At 40.9% G+C, this 16,577-nt stretch overlaps 2 protein-coding genes across 5 annotated transcripts; one reads left to right on the top strand and one right to left on the bottom strand.

The window, feature by feature from the left end:
• Positions 1–1,497: 1,497 nt before the first annotated feature.
• Positions 1,498–7,363, bottom strand: lsm11 (LSM11, U7 small nuclear RNA associated). The gene is made up of 4 exons (XM_088295187.1): positions 6,891–7,363; positions 5,405–5,544; positions 5,243–5,326; positions 1,498–2,002 (listed from the first exon to the last, which is right to left on the bottom strand). Exons 1-4 carry the CDS (start codon positions 7,330–7,332, stop codon positions 1,721–1,723), a joined length of 948 nt encoding a protein of 315 aa, XP_088151313.1. The 5' UTR covers positions 7,333–7,363; the 3' UTR covers positions 1,498–1,720.
• Positions 7,364–7,559: 196 nt separating this feature from the next.
• Positions 7,560–11,021, top strand: thg1l (tRNA-histidine guanylyltransferase 1-like). 4 transcript variants are annotated; one of them, XM_088292348.1, is made up of 7 exons: positions 7,560–7,609; positions 8,089–8,292; positions 8,393–8,569; positions 8,636–8,805; positions 8,898–8,986; positions 9,875–9,982; positions 10,830–11,021. In XM_088292348.1, the coding sequence occupies exons 2-7, from the start codon at positions 8,099–8,101 to the stop codon at positions 10,989–10,991; spliced, it is 900 nt and encodes a 299-aa protein (XP_088148474.1). In that variant the 5' UTR covers positions 7,560–7,609; positions 8,089–8,098; the 3' UTR covers positions 10,992–11,021. The 4 variants fall into 4 exon arrangements, with proteins under 4 accessions (XP_088148474.1, XP_088148475.1, XP_088148472.1 ...); XM_088292349.1 differs by having other exon boundaries at positions 7,578–7,703; positions 9,915–9,982; XM_088292346.1 differs by having other exon boundaries at positions 7,578–7,703.
• The last annotated feature ends 5,556 nt before the right edge of the window (positions 11,022–16,577 follow it).

Raw genomic sequence — 16,577 nt, 5'->3', positions numbered from 1 at the left:
GATTAAATGTTATGAACCTGGAGGAGGTAACGCCAAAGACTTTGAGTCTATGAATGATTGTATTCCAGCCATTTATTTATTACATATTCCACTTCTCCTCACAAGGGTTGTGGGATGACAAACAACCACCCACGCACACCGGGGGGCAATTCAGAGTGTCCAATCAACCGACCATGCATGTTTTTGGAATGTGGGAGGAAACCAGAGTACCCAGAGAAAACCCACATAGGCATGGGGAGAACATGCAAACTTCACACAGGACGGCTGCAGCCAGAATCGAACGCACGACCTCCAGTTAATTTGAACAGGAATGACCATTGTGCAAACCAGTCATCTACCATGCCGCCATGAATGGGGTATTAAAACTTGAATGGCTAAAAATGGAGCTTAACAATCCCCACTGGTATTACCCAACTTCATTTTTAAGAAATTGGGGGTAATTAACTTTCTACTAAAGTGTGATTTTGGGATAAATACATTTCCAATGTAGATATATATATATATATATATATTTATATATATGCTGGAGCCAATCCCAGTTCTCTCTCTCTGTGTGTGTATATATATATATATTTATGCGTGTGTGTTTTAAATGAATAAATAATAAAACGTGTGTGTGGATGATTTAATTAACAAATTTCGAGAGGAAAATATTGAAGTCAAAACAATAAACACAGGACAATATAAATGCTCGCTACAAAATATTAAACCTAGCAAACCACATATGGCCCGCCTCACAGGCCACCAAAGTTCCGACTTTGGCGACATAATCTGCGTAAATCAGAAGGCGCCATCATCTCAGACACGGTGGTAAAGTCCCAATGACAAAGTAAATTGTATAACACAGTAAGCCACAGGAAAATAAAATAAAATGAAAAAGCACAAGTACAGCGCTCACTGAGGATGCTTGTGCCACGTGATGACTTTTATTGTCATTATTTTTAATATGTTCATATCCAGTGACTACTGTATCAGCGGTTTAAGACCATATCAGCAACAGAGACAAAATGGGGTGTTGTTAGGTTCAATTAAAATACTATTTCGTTTTTTATTTTATTATACTCATAAACATTTTGAGAGAATGACACCCACCCCACTACACCACCCAAAGAATTATTCAAATGCTGACTTGCAAGAAGTGGTAATGTGAAGAGCCTCATGTGTTGGGAGGGCAGGGTCAAGTGAGTGCCTTGCTGCTTTCTTGGCAGGAAGTGGACTTGTCAATCTCCAACTAGTGGCCACTTTTACATTTATCTGCAACAGGACTCGCACAGTGAAAGCTCCAGTTCGTACTTCTACCACTGGTCACGAACTTTTGAACAGCACCCCAGTCCAGCCACTGGATTTAATTGTTTTCCATGTGCGTGACATATGCTTCTATATTATTTGAATTTATTTTATGTTGACGCAAATTAGGCTCGCTCGTTCTCGGTAGAGGCCTGTGAATTACAGAGTTCTGATGTGGAAAACGGTGTGATGTAAAAAGACACCAAAATCAACAGGCAACAAGCTTTAATTGCTCAACCACAAGGAGATTTTTGTGGAACACGATTCAAATCTTACATATCAATGTGATATACATTGTGAACAACTCCGGGTTGTTTTCTCAAATAGAACGAGCTTTCTGCCAGTTCCTCAGCAGCATTCGACGCCTATCAATGCAGATGGTAAAACATGGCTTTTAATTAACTGGAATGAAAACAAATGCAGTCAGGAGCTGTCAGAGCGGTTGGGGGTTAACCAGGAGAATATTTTCTCCCCTGATGAATAGCTGGTTGATGTGGCGAGTATGGACCTTGCCATAAACCCTGCACTCCTTCTCCTGACCTGCCTTTGTCCCCTTCGCTGGCTCTATTGACTTGTCGGCAGGGCCAGCAGACGAGTGTTTTGAAGTCACCTTTACGTTTGAAGGGAGACACTGGCCACGTTCTCCCTGGACGCAGTGTTTCTTTGTTGCTCCTTCACCTCCTGAGCTCTCCTGCAGTTTCAGCTTCTCAAAAAGCTGCACAAAGCACATTGGGATGAGTGACCATTACCACAGTTTAATTCCCAGAAATGATGCATACTTAAGTTCCTAAAACAATGGCCTCAACTAGGGCTGGGCGATAAACCGAAAATTTACCGTTACCGAAATTTATTAGAATGACCGACATCATTTTGCCCATATCGGTAAATTCGGTGTCTAAAAAAAAAAAAGAAAAAGAAGTCTTTTATGTCTGCGGCGATGCTCATGCCCCTTTAAGACGGCTCCAGCGCGTGTAGTCACGTGACTCCTCCCTTCTGAACAAGAATGTAAACAAGACAAGTTCGTAGCTGGCGATTCAAATCCTGAAGCGGCTGACACGGCTGCGGACGAAGTAACGTTAGTTGAAATTGTTCCTGTCGCGCTTGTCCCGAAAATAAAGTGGACATCTGTCGTTTGGAAATGTTTTGGGTTCCATAAAGACGATGTTTAAGCAAAAAAACATGAACTACAAAGTGCATCGTAAGCACCTGAAACAGCGCGTCCAACCTTTTCTTTTTCACCACCCACAACACAACCATGCTGTTGACTTGGAGCTTGTGCTAAAAGTTCAAAGTGAGGAGCAAGTTTGGACAAGTGACAACAGCTCATAACGGAGGCGACACCATACGAGAGAACGTCTCAGAGGTGGACGCGATAGCCGAGCACATAGCTAAAGATAGAGCTCCTCTTGTTACAATGGAGCGGACAGGATTTACACGCCTCATGAAAGTAGCCGACAAGAGGTACGAAAATATTTGCCGCAAACAGGACTTCCGATATGGACAACATCGGGACGGGAGCGGAGACATGTCAAGCATTTTGCATCCACATCCGACTTGTGGTCGAGTCGCAACATGGATCCCTGTTTGAGCCTGACTGTGCATGACATACACGACAAGTGGCGACTGCGCACCAGATTACTCGAGACGGCACATTTTCCTGATGAAGCACACTTGTTTATTTGGCACTGGCATTCCATTGACATTTTTTTCCATTTTATTTAGCATTTTGTTTACAGGCGACTAGCGCCTTTGCACATGGCATTATTTAGATTGTTTACACGATACCTTTACACAAATCTCGGCCTTTGCAAATGGAATTACAGCATCTCTGCACAATATATTTACATAAAAAGATTTTGTGAGAGGTACCCTTTTTCTCCTGTTCTTTGTGACATTGTTCAAGTCATGCAAAGCAAGCTAGTTTGAATGTTTATTCAAATGATTTTTGTACTTCTATTTTTCATTGAAAGTAATGCGTACCAGTTGGTCAATACAAAAAGCAGTTAATATGCATTTCCTGCATTTATTTTGATTTTGGTCCTCAGGGGGAATTTATCGTGCATTTATCGTTATCGAGGTAAAACTGCCTAATTTATCGCGATATTTATTTTAGGTCATATCGCCCAGCCCTAGCCTCAACATTAATAATCACATTTCAAGAGGAAATCTGGGGTTCATGTAATGTCCTTATTTGAAACTGGATCAAGGCAGTTGTTATTACTTATAGTCATGGCCAAAAACTCATCTTCTCCCAGGAAAGTGTCGAAATTACAAAAGCCACTGGTATTCACATGTTCCAAGTTTACCTGCAGACACGACGATGTCAGCTGGTATAATTCATTGCCATTTGAATAAAAATGGATGCTATGATCAGAAATCCCGGAGGACCGCACTAGCTGCTAACACAGACGCATGAAAAAGACAGGCTGTAGTTTGTCAACTAAGAAGAAGACTACCTAAGAATTTTAGGGCGCAATGTAGGACCTGGTGTCAGATAGCTGGGTCTCTGTCAGAAGTCTCACAGCAGAACAATGACCCAAAGCACACTTCAAAAAGCACATTGTTTAAGATAAAGCGCTGGAGAGTTCTTAAGTGGCCAGTTTGAGACCAGATCTAAACTCAAGGGTCACATTGGTGTCGCAATTTGCGAGTCAGAATTTGCACCTCATCAAAATACAACGAATGGCAAAACTGAGAATCGCAGATTTTTAAGTTTTCCAATAATTGAACGGTTTCTTATGTCACCTACACACAGGATAGTAGGGTAGATCGAGGTAAAACGTTACACCACTCCAGCGAACAAGCACTGAGCTTCATCTGGCTACTAGAACGCCAAACCACGAAAACAGTCTCTCCTAAGTCAGTAACCTTCGCCTTTATGGTGGTGAATAATACTTCTCAAGTATTATACTCATAAAGGAATTCGAGAAACCATGCTAATTGCTAAGCTAACCTAAGATTGACATGTAATCGTAAAACGAGGGAATTAAGTGCTTGGGTGATCAAGTACACTTTTTGCAGAAGTTTGTCTTAAAGTGGAGCGAATCCATCTCTGAACAGAAAAATAGCAAGCAAATTTAATAATTGTCTGGAAAGAAAAATTTAACATAAAGCTAAACGGAATCAAAACCAGACACTGGAAATGAATTACGTTGCGCTATAGCGAATGACAGCGGGGAGGAGTGACCTGGAAGCTTGAAAGTATTTTACTACTCTATTGAACATTGGTAATGTCAGTCATGCTCTTTGTTTGTTATCACAATAGCCCTCCCTAAGTTTTGATTTAAACTATTGAGATCAGCACAATAAATGCTCTCAAAATTACATTAAATTAGAATTGATCTTTTTTCCCCCTTCAAATTAATTTAGGTTCACTAAAAGAACACAAAATCCATTCAGTGTAAGAAATTTGTTGATGGAAGCAATTCATTATTTTTTTCCAAATATAATGTTGAGGCTGTCAATAATTTTGCCCAGTCATTTATTGGAGTTGTGATCAGATTTGGCTTTCATTTCCATATTTATCTGTGTGTGTATAGAGTTCCAATGCAAACAAAGGTAACAAACGCCAACACTGAAAAATGTGTCATTGCCACAATTTTCTGGGAGAAGTGGAACATCACCTGACAGGAGCACAGGGTTGCCAATATTTCTACGGCCTTGACTGTATTTTGATTTATTCAGAAAACAAGGCATTTATGAAAGGTACTCTAAGGGACTTTTGCACAAGGCGTATTTCATCATCAGCTGTAACATGTAATATTTTTACAGTTCATGTAGTGTGTCATTGTGACAACTTTACTTGTTAAATTCCAGCTTCACCTGAAAGGTTTGGCACCAACACAACATATTCTATTATTAGAAGGATGGCCAATTCTCAAAGATATTTTGCATAGTAGTGGTAGTAGAAGAGGAGATAATCAGATACGTAATCACAAAGGAGTAATTAGCGCACCCGCGTAATAGTGAGGGCCTTCTCGTGGTACAAGGCCTTCCCGAGAAGAGGATCTCTGTACGTCTCATCGACGTCCACCATGGCCTGACAACAAAACAAAAATCAGCAACTGACTCTTATGCTAATCACAAAACACAATCACAAACACATCCAAGCACTCACCAAATTCCAGAACTTGTCGAAGGCCACAACGAAGCCAGAGCAAACGCCCCTCAGTCCTTTGAAGGTCCTGATGTGAACTTTGACTCTTATCCTCTGCTCTACACATCTGTGCAGTTCACCCAAAGGACTGCCTTTGCAGACTGCACACAAAACAGATCCCAGGTCATTTTGAGGAGTGATATTTTAGAGGTACTTTAGGTGCGTTGGGTAGCATCCTTGTCCAGGTGTGCATTGTTAGATGAGTTAAAATATGTAATACATGTGCATTAGACTTTACGTAATCAGAGTTTTTGGGGTCGCTCAGCGATCAGTTGGATTTAAAAAAAAAACATATTCGATCACAGAGTTGATCAAAAGATGGAGCAATATATCTAAACAACTTGTACATTTACTCTACAGTTGACCACCACCATAGTGAGAATGCATAGGACAAAAGATTGAATCAAATCATCAATAAGACACTGTTAAACATGAAATATAAGATGGAATTGTTTATGGTTTAACTGCTCTCATTGAATTTAGAGGCTTGAAATTTGGTGTAAACTAAAAAACACCATTGCAAAGAATTGCAAACCTCCGTTTATGTTTCACAATTTCCAGACAGAAAAAAATCCAGACGGACGAAAATGATGGACTAAATTCTTAAATGTCTCCACCACATTTATTTTATTCTATCTTGAAACCGATCGGGAACAGACAGATGCGAAGTAAGGTAAGCAAGTTAAAGGTCAGTAAAATAGATGAGAGACAGGACATGCGATCAGACAGACAAATATATGTATTGTTAGGAACTGTAACTATTTAAATCTATAAAGGTTTCCACATTGTGTTGCCGTTCAATATTGTGGCATGTCACATTGGCGATTGAGTCGTTGAGTGTTACGCTCCCTCGGATACTTCCATCACGTCACGTGAGTGAAACGACATTTATTCAGCCTATTTGTGTTTTGCTGGGAGTGTTGGTAAACGCATAGCAAAGGTAGAGATTTACAGGAAATATTAAATTTCACATCAACACCGTAATTCAACATGTCACATGACTCTAAGGTCGGTGCGATATAACCACTTTTCAAAACGGTATGTGCATATAAGCACAATGCACTGGGGCAAAGCTATTGACCACAAATCTCCCAAGTGAAAAAGTGCTAAATGAGCACCGCGGAGCCAGCTGGCGTGTAAGTGTGTGCGCGAGCACCGACTCTCGCATCGCGAACAAGTTGACTGACAGGGGCGGGAAGAAGCAGCGTGAGTGAACGCCAATGACGCATGTAAACAAAGACTCGTGCAAATCACCACGAGTGAAAATAACAAAAAAAACTAACGTGTCCATTGTTGTCTCTTCGAACGACACGTTAAGAAGTAATTATAGTGATAGGTCTATCCTAAAACTACCTCGCGTTAATGTAGCGCGTTTGCCTTGTTTCACACTATGTTGAAGTGGCTTTTTTACTTTAAGTGTATTGTCAATTATGTGTATAGAACCTACGGGTCATCCTCGTCAGCACATTTTTCTGCGGCTTGCGTCTGCGCGACTGAGGCGTTCGGCTGCCGCCTCCTCCCTCGCCTTCCTCATCCACTGACTTCTTGGTAACCATGAGCTTCTTGAGCCTCTCAATGCGCTCCGGGTCGGCGACCCCTCGCATGGCCTTCAGCCGCTTTTTCTCCACATTCTCGGGCTTGGCTCGACCGCGGCCGCCCCTCAAGAAGCTCTCGTACTCCGCGACGTTGTTGAAACATTTGATGTTTGGAAACGGGAGTGGCACCGTGGGAGAGTAGAGGGCCAAAAGTGGGTCAAACTTTTCAGAACATACGTCTATTTTAGAAGCCTCGTCTTCTCGACAAACCGATGAGGTACCAGAGCTGGAAGTGGAATCTTTTTCTTGACGATCAGGCGTCCGCTTTCGCCTGTCCCTCTCGTTCTCCTCCATGTTTGTTTGAAACAACCGCAAGCAGACGAGCGCATATTGCAAAGCATCATGGGAACTCGATCAACTCTGACGATAAATACTTCACGCTGCAAAAAAATGTCAGCTATATTATATCTCCATTAATTATAATTTCATAACTAATGCACTTATTATCACTTGGCTTGTGTTTGTATTTTTTAATATTTATATTGGTTATCCGGAACCATATGTAAGCATGTCCGTGTTATCAACACGACCCTACATACTGACGGACCAAATACAACTGGCGTCAGGGATGGTCGTAATTTTAGTTTTTTCTGTCTTTTCTTTGGGGTATTTAAGAATATCAGTTAGACTGTCTCCATAATACAGTGACCCGAAGGTTGTCTAAAGTAATTATTTTTCTTATAATCGATCTGAAATATTTGTATCGTTTCAAGTGTGATGTGCTGCTTCCTTTCAAGAACACCGATGTAATGCTGATTACTGACTTGTATTGACTACGACGTTGCCGATTTTTGTCTCGCATTGATTTATTATCAATAATGACTACACGGACGGATCTCATTGGAAGACGTGTTTTAAATAATTAAACTACCCGTCAATTTGTTACAGATATTTACCATTAACTGCATTGTTATATAATCAGTCATGTAGTTTCACACTCTAAATGTAAAACACACATGCTGTTAACAGATTTTCTCAGTGGTTAAGTAAGTGTTCAAATGATATAACACACCAATTGTTAATGAATTGGAATTTTTTTGTTTGTTGCAGGGACAGACTGATGCAGATTACAAATGTGTGGCCACTTCGCAACAGTGTCAAGTCTTGTTTTTTCCGACTCCGGGCCTGTTTGTTTACTTCTACTAGCACCATGGCCAAGAGCAAGTTTGAATATGTGCGTAACTTTGAAGTAGATGACACCTGTCTGAGAAACTGCTACATTGTCGTGAGGCTGGATGGGCGCAACTTCCACAGGTGCGTCTCTGCTTTTCATAATGCACATCTGGGATTTTGGTGGAAAAGCCATTTTATGGTGCTGTTGTTCAGACTTCATAGCGTCATTGTTGTGCTTCAGGTTTTCAGAGCAGCACAAGTTCACTAAACCCAATGACAACAGGGCCCTGGGCCTAATGACCCGCAGCGCCCGTTCAGTCATGGAGGAGCTGGAGGACATCATCATTGCCTATGGACAAAGTGATGAGTTTAGTTTTGTTTTCAAGAGGTCTTCCAACTGGTTCAAGAGGAGAGCTAGGTAACTGTGTGTGTAATCATACTAGTGGTGTTGCTGTTGTGTGTCTGACTTAATTTCTCCTGGCAGCAAGCTGATGACCCACGTGGCCTCCCAGTTCTCATCTTCTTATGTCTTTTACTGGAAAGAGTTTTTTGGAGAGCAGCCTCTCCTCTACCCACCTGGATTTGATGGTCGTGTGGTACTGTATCCTAGCAACCGCAACCTGAAAGACTATCTGAGCTGGAGGCAAGCAGACTGTAAGTATGTTACAATTGTCATTACACGGATGATGATGATGATGATGATGCAACGATGAAAGTGTCAGAGTGTTTTTGTTTGCCTCTTCCAGGTCACATAAATAATTTGTACAATACAGTGTTTTGGACCCTTGTACAGAAAGGTGAACTAACCACAATTCAAGCAGAAGATCGCTTAAAGGTGACCTTTCAACTTGCATTACAGTTAATTCATATCATCCAACGGTTTATTTAAATAATGGGTGTTAATATTCCCAATATATAGAATACAGGGGGCCATCAGGTTCACAACAGAGTTATTCTCTATTACTAACCAATGCCAATGCAGTAGTAAATTAATCATTACAGTAAATATTTGAATGATAAATACTATTAAGTCATAAAAATAAAAAATTGAAAAGCGCTTAAAAAAAAATTTCCTCTCCTACTGTGGCTCTCTGCTGAAGGGGACCAAATTAGTTCATCATGCGCCATTCCTAACTGTGAGACGTGATCCGTAAACTATTGTATCTGATGCACTGCATTTTCACCTCATCTGCATACTTGAGGAATAGTGCATGTCTACTTTCTCAGTGCTATTTACAAAAACATCAAGAAGAAATATTGGCACAGTTATTGTTTTTTGTTGTTGTTGTTTTAAAGAAAATATACACAAACTAATTTCTTAACGTTTTTTCTGTGTATGGGTCGAACGTACCAAGCCAGTCATTGTCTTGCCAGCATCATATTTAGATCTGCAGTATTTTTTTCTACCACAAGATGGAGCTGAGTACGCTTCTATCAAGCTACCATGTTCTTAAAATTCTCAAAATGTAACTGTCTGTATGCAATAAATAACAGCTGATAGCAGTGCGTTCTAGAGTCTGACAATATGGGACATGCTTTTAATTGTTTTAAACATGACAGAAACATAATTTACTGATGATTATGTATTAAAATTCTTATTATTTTATAGACAACTGTACCATTAGACTTGAAGCGTGTAGTTAAACATTAAATATTAACCTTTTATACACCGAATTTAATATGGTCTTTACACACACGTTATCACATTTGTGTTGTTGTACAGGGAACGTTAGCTGCTGACAAAAATGAAATCCTGTTCTCAGAGTTTGACATCAATTACAACAAGGAACCGGCCATCCATAGGAAAGGGACGACTCTCATCTGGGAAAAGGTCAGATGACATGATGCTCATTTTATTTATTTCTGCTTGGGATCTTGAAAATTTTGCTGCTTTTTAATGTTAAGGTAAACTTAGGGCTGTGCAATTAATTTAAATTTTATTACAATTATTACACTATGGTTACAAAATTGGCATAATCTCAAAAAACAATTATTTTATAAATTATATATTTTTAGATGTAAAACATTGTTAAAATAGTGCTCCTTTTACTATGTCTAATAGCATACGTGAGTTCAGAATTTGGGTTGTTTATGGGTTGAAATTGTTTATTTATATGTTACAATAGTTCTATGTCAATTTAGAAGTGTATAGCAAGTAAACTCCAATGCACTGTTTGTTTATACAAGAAAACCATACTCCAATTTATATATTTGCACCTTTTTTATATTAAGATCAAATAAAGTTGATTTGTCTTAATATTGTTCTAATTTTTACATTTTGTTTTGGTTTCGTATGAATAATCGTGATTTCAATTATTACAAAAATTATCGTGATGAATATTTTTGCATAATCGAGCAGCCTGAGGTAAACCTCTAACACTGAACACAGATTTTTGTGGAATGCATTGACCAAAATGCTAACCAAGTCTGTGCTTGTATATTGAAAAAAAACTTGATCCAGGTGAACATTGGCACTCATATAATAGAAATGCATGTAAAACTTACATCAGCACTAAAATTCACCTCCCGCCCAAAAGACTCTGTAGTGATTTAGTTTCAAAGGTTGTTTAATTTCACATTTGATCCATTTGTATACCAGCAATTAAAAAAAAAATCCATTGTATGTCCCTTTAAATATATTCTTAAAGCGTAACCATTTATCTTTTTTTATGTTCCAGCATGATGAAACTGTCACCAAACTAATAAAAGGAGTGAATGACGAGAGGAAGGACATGCGTGTCACCCGCGGCAGAAGGAGTGTGCAGGCCTACCACTGTGACATTATAGGAGAAGAGTTTTGGCGGCAACATTCAAACATTCTGGAAGACGACGACTGCTAGTGTTGTGAAAAATAAACACACATCACAGTGGCTGTGAGAGTGGGGAATCAGTTTCTTCACTTAACGGGAACGTCAAGGAATCTTCCTTACAATATGTCCTATGCACCCTAGCCGTCAAAATGCGGCATTTTGATTATTTACTTGCTGTTGACTGAAAATGACATCTCGGTGCCTAAGAATTCAGCCTGTGAACATCACAGGACCAAATCAGAAACCCGGTGAATAGTGATTGGTCGTTACCTGAGCCCTTAGGCTGAGTTTCAAATAAAAAACCCATTTTGGCTATCGTCTGAACACAGCCCGAGGCACAGTGATGTCACTTTCAGTCAACAGCAAATTACAGTGAATTTTGCTGCTTAATTCATATTCAACAAACACAATATTATTCTGAATGCAATGTTTAAACTACTGGCGGTGCATAGAACACAGTATTGTAAAGAAAATCTTTGACTTGACTTCCCCTTTAACACATAGTTTTATACATCTTCAAGTGACATATCATGTAAAAGGGCGACGTTTACCCGAGAGCAGGGGTGTCAGTTGTTTTGTTTTTTTATCAAGGGCCACATTGTACATGTGGTTACGGTTACCTTCGGAGGGCCATTTTGACTGTGAACCCAAATAAAATGCAGGATTGCCCCATATAAAAGACAATATTTTGCTTTGGTGGGCCACATTAAATGATGTTGCGGGCCAGATCTGGATCCCCGGGCCTTGAGTTTGACACCTGTGGCCTTCAGACAGGCGGCAGTCACCCTTGAGACAAACATGTTTCATACCACAGTGGTTGATGATGACTTTGTCTGACCAATAATCCCCCCGATTGGGGGAAAGCACATGAAATTGTCACAATAGAACAAGTCTAGCTGTGCATCATCTCCGCTTGAACAACATCCTCCCCTCCAATGCAGTCCTTGAGTTGGCGTCATCTCATTCCATATTTTGTGATCACAAATGGCTCCCCTTCGGTAATTTGCTCCTACAACAGCGGGGAGCGGTTGATCTCAGAAACCTCATTTGACCCAGTTAAGCGTCACTGGACATTCTGTTGCGTGTGTCCAGGCTGTTGGCACTGCCAACATCATCCCGGAGGGGCGTGTGACTGGACCCTCCCCTTTTCACCATGCCCCCATGCCATTGGAGGTTGATTTCTCATTGGCAGAACTCAACTTGTGCTTTTTTGTTTGCCGTTTAATTGACGACCAACTGCAGCTGGGCAACCTTTCTTTGAAAGTCACTGTCTTGTTCCTTTGGCCTCTGTTCATCCCTTTTATATTTCTCAGTGGTGCGTACGAAGTGCTCACGGAATGTCTGTGTGATTTGGATGTCAGTCCTTCAACATCCTCCAGTCTGCTTCCTACTGAAGTTGACTTCAACCACTGCTGCTCCGAATAACGGAGTCATAAGGGGCTGTCGTCAACAACATCAGTAGTCACTGTATTTGACCAGCTCATAACTTAAACGAACTATTCTACAGATTAATTTCTTTATAACTTGGAATGGAGGACGAGGACGAATAATTTTGTCAAATAATTTTTTAGACGAATATAATTTTCAATTATATGTGACAAACACATGCATGTTATTTTTTTGTTGACATTAAATTGACAACTTGGATCGCCATTCGTCCAATTGTGACTGTGTCTTTAACCCCGCACAAGTGGCTTATTTTGAGACAACAGAAGGCCACTATACTCTTAATGTACACCACTGAAGCCTTTCCTTCAGACCCTTACTTGGGTGTCTGGGGTGGCCGACGTAAGCGGTCAAGTAAAGGTTCTACTTCCTCCCGTAGTTGCGTTATTCCAAGTCTGTACCCTTAGTGTCTACCCCCGAACCCTTCCCTTCAGACCCTTACTTGGGTGCCCGATTGGCCATTTATTTGGGACCTCCACGGGTTGGCCAACATAGGCGCCCAGGTAAAGGTTCTGGTTCGTCACGTCAAGTCAAGTCAATTTTATATGTATAGCCCTTAATCACAGACAGTCTCAAAGGGCTTTACATAACCACAATCGACATCCACCGATCTTAACTCCCAGGAGGGCAAGGAAAAACTCAAAACCTCATAAGGGGAAAGGTGAGAAACCTTGAGAAGGGACCACAGATGGGGGAATCCCCCTTCCATGATGACCAGGCTGCAATGGATGCCAAGTGGGCAACATTTGACATATAAAATGATGCTATACAATATTAGCTGACATAATGTGAGAGTTAATTGAATGAAGTGCTGCAGGAAGATGACTTCAGTGGAGCGGGTCCTCGTCCAGGGCCGTAATCTCCATGGCAGCATATCCGAGGATGAGCCTTTGATCTTGTACCAGTCAGTTGGTGTAAATTCAGAACAGCCCCTTCCAAGTGAATCACCATCACCTAATTCCCAAGCCGGGGAATTGGGAACAGAAAAAAAAAAAGAACAGAAGTAGTAAACAGGCCAACAAGTAATTCAACGAAGTGCTGAAATATAAGGAAATCAGAAGAGGCGCTGCATGAAGATGACTTCGGCAGAGCAGGTCCATCCTCGGTTGGTCAGTGTCGTAATCTTCATAGCTGGTCACCATCACCTAATTCCCAAGAAGGGGCAGAAAAGAGAAGAAGCGGCAGTAAACAGGCCAACAAATAGTTCAACAAAATGCACAAGAGTATAAATGTGTTTTTAATTGTGTTTTGAACATTTCTACTGAGGTGGCGCCTCCTCATGTCTGAGGGTAGTGCATTCCAAAGCATTGGTGCCCAAATAGAGAACGCTCTAGAACCTGCGGACTTCTTTTTGGCTCGCGGGATCACTAAAAGACCAGCATTTTGTGAGCGAAGGTTTTGGGACGGAACATATGGTACCACGAGGTCAACGCGATAGGGAGGTGCTAGGCCGTGCAATATTTTATAGGTAAGTAGCAAAACTTTAAAATCACATCTCAAGTGGACCGGAGGCCAATGCAAACTAACTGCAGACTTTTAATACTAGACATGGGGAGACCCGAGAGCAAAACGTTCCAATAGTCGAGGTGAGACGTAACAAACGCATGGATTAAGATTTCTGCGTCACAAGTTGATAGAATTGGACACATTTTAGCAATTTTGCGCAGATGAAAAAACGCAGTTCTAGTAATATTTTTAATGTGCATTTGAAACGACATAGTTGCGTCAAATATAACACCCAGATTTGAAGCAAACCCGGAAGTTGAACATCAAAAATGAGAGAAGAAGAAATGGACTAAAGCACCCCCTATCCCTGGTGGAGCGCCACCCCTTCCTGACTTTACGTCCATGTCACTACAAGCAAAATTTGTGTCAAACAATCATAGTTTGGCGGTGCTAAGTCATTCATGCAACTCAAAGTTAAGCTTGTGACTCCACTATTCACAGGCCTAATTTTTAACCACTCATCCTCAGTTGCCTCAAACAATAAAGCTTCTGATAAACTACGCCATGGACTCTCATCCAATCATGTTAAAAAGGTCTCTTAAGCATCGCTTTTGGCTGCTGCTGCTTATTCTTTGTTCACACACACCAAACAGCGTGCTTGAAGTAGACACTGAAGCACTTGGCAAGAGTGCCTCAGTCTTGTCTCACTGCCAGGACGCCATTTAGAGAAGTGAATGGGTTCGTGAGCCGGCACTGTCATCAGTGCTAAGAATACCTTCACACACCCTGAGTACACTCGATCCCCCTGACATGTGCTCCGTGGCATATTTATCATTTCACTACTGAATGGCCGCCTCAATATGAATAGCTGCTCCAGTGTGGAGCGACCAGGCTGTATTTCATTTCTGTAATAAGCTCACTAACTGTAAGTGCTTTATTTTTAGGGTCACATGACCTCCTTCAAGCTACTGTAAATCCTCCACAACTGCTTCAGATCTGTATGGCCAGTGAATGGATGTTGCACTGGTATGCTTAAAAAAAAAATCAATGCAGCTGCATTCAGGACATTTCACTTGAGACACAGCCAAATTCAACACAGTTTCTGACCTGACGTGGGGCCTCATAGAACACATTTCATTCAGAAGAACAAGTAGGGGCGAGTGGAGCACTTATTTAAAGGCACTATGAGTTTATATTCGAGCCTGCCAGTTGAAACTAGTTGGGAATATCATATTTCCTGATGTAGTAGCCGGATGTTTATTTATTCATCAATGAGTACCAACTGTCCACATGGAGTATGGCATACTATTGCGCACAGTGGCGGGCCGTGCATTTCACACGTAGGCCTTTGGTGAAGACCTACATAGTCCGACTTGAATAAATACTCCTCGTAATACCGTCATTTATGACACCACGGCTGGACAAATAAAATACTGAAACACACTTACACAGTAGTGAGTGAGTGTTGGACGACCTTGCTTCTCTTGAAAGGTCTATCTTGAAAACGGCCTTGCAAGTGTATCTACAATTAAATACACACTTTTCCCTCCTTCTGCCATTTTCGTTTGAAAAAGCAGCCATATATTATAGATTTTTGAACGGTCGCCAGTTACGACTTCCGGGTGTGTTTATTATTATTGAATATCACCTTTAGCGTGAGGCCAGCAAGAAGGCTCACTTTAACCAACTCGTGATCTGATTGGCTATCGCAACTGTCTATCAACTGCAAAAGCCCCCTTTAGACAAGAATAGATTCCTGCACGATTGTATCTGAAGGTCTCGGACGAATAGTGCGTGCTACTGGTATTGTGAAATCTGCCAGGCAACACGAGCTTGCTGAATTTTGATTGGATAAAAAAATTTCACCTAAAATACAACACTAAAATATAATATGACATCAATGTGAAGGATATGATCATGATATTTTCATGATTGTGTTAGGCCAGCAGAGAAGGCCTTGAAGGCCTTGACCCCCGTGACCCTATAGTGAGGAGAAGCATTACAGAAAATGGATGGATGGACGGATGGATTTTTGGGGCCGATAGGAATTGAAGGAATTTAAATACTTCTGGAATTAATGAAAAAATCGAACATTAACGCGGGATCACACCTGCGTTCCCATACATAAACCTGGAGAATGACGCTGAGGTCTAATTATCACCGATAATATTCTTAACATGAACAATCGTTGCTGTCACCTGGATACCTGACTACCTTTGTTGTGACAACATGATTTGGGTTTCCACAAGCATTCACAAGGCACATTAATCCAGCAATAGCTGAAGTTGTAGTCACAAATGAAAACCTGTGACAGAGTGATGCCGCAATAACCGAACCACGAAGTAGTGAGGGAACACTGCATGAAAAATAATAGAGACACTGTTGAAGTTCACATTTGAATTGGCTCTTGACAAACGTTCAAATTTCTCATGTGGCCTCTTTTCAAAATTAATTCACCACCCTTGTTCTAAATAGTCATGAGTTTAGCAATGCGAGTTTGGTCAATCAGCCGATAATATTATGGGTTAAATAATTGCTGCAATACCGTGATTTAAAAAGGAAATGGTTTACTCTTTTTTTCTCTCCGGGGGCTAACTTAGGAGTGCTTGACCGATGTATACACATTTCGACCCCCCCCCCCCCAAAAAAAAAACTGTAGAAAGTAGAAACTTAACTAGTGGGGCTACACATTTCTGACGGGGCTATAGCTCCCAGCTAGCCTCA

This window comes from Idiotropiscis lumnitzeri, chromosome 4, assembly GCF_059441095.1.
Source record: "Idiotropiscis lumnitzeri isolate Australia: NSW breed Sydney's pygmy pipehorse chromosome 4, RoL_Ilum_1.0, whole genome shotgun sequence".
In the NCBI taxonomy this organism is placed as follows: Eukaryota; Metazoa; Chordata; class Actinopteri; order Syngnathiformes; family Syngnathidae; genus Idiotropiscis; species Idiotropiscis lumnitzeri.
This window is presented reverse-complemented; position numbering and strand designations above follow the sequence as displayed.

Coding starts and splice junctions, on each gene's coding strand:
- lsm11 (XM_088295187.1), bottom strand. CDS start 7,332: ATGGAGGAGAACGAGAGGGACAGGCGAAAGCGGACGCCTGATCGTCAA. Junction 5,327..5,404: donor TCGACAAGTTCTGGAATTTG/GTGAGTGCTTGG, acceptor TTTTGTTGTCAG/GCCATGGTGGACGTCGATGA. Junction 2,003..5,242: donor AGGCCCTCACTATTACGCGG/GTGCGCTAATTA, acceptor TGCTTTGTGCAG/CTTTTTGAGAAGCTGAAACT.
- thg1l (XM_088292348.1), top strand. CDS start 8,099: ATGCAGATTACAAATGTGTGGCCACTTCGCAACAGTGTCAAGTCTTGT. Junction 8,293..8,392: donor GATGGGCGCAACTTCCACAG/GTGCGTCTCTGC, acceptor GTTGTGCTTCAG/GTTTTCAGAGCAGCACAAGT. Junction 8,987..9,874: donor AAGCAGAAGATCGCTTAAAG/GTGACCTTTCAA, acceptor GTTGTTGTACAG/GGAACGTTAGCTGCTGACAA.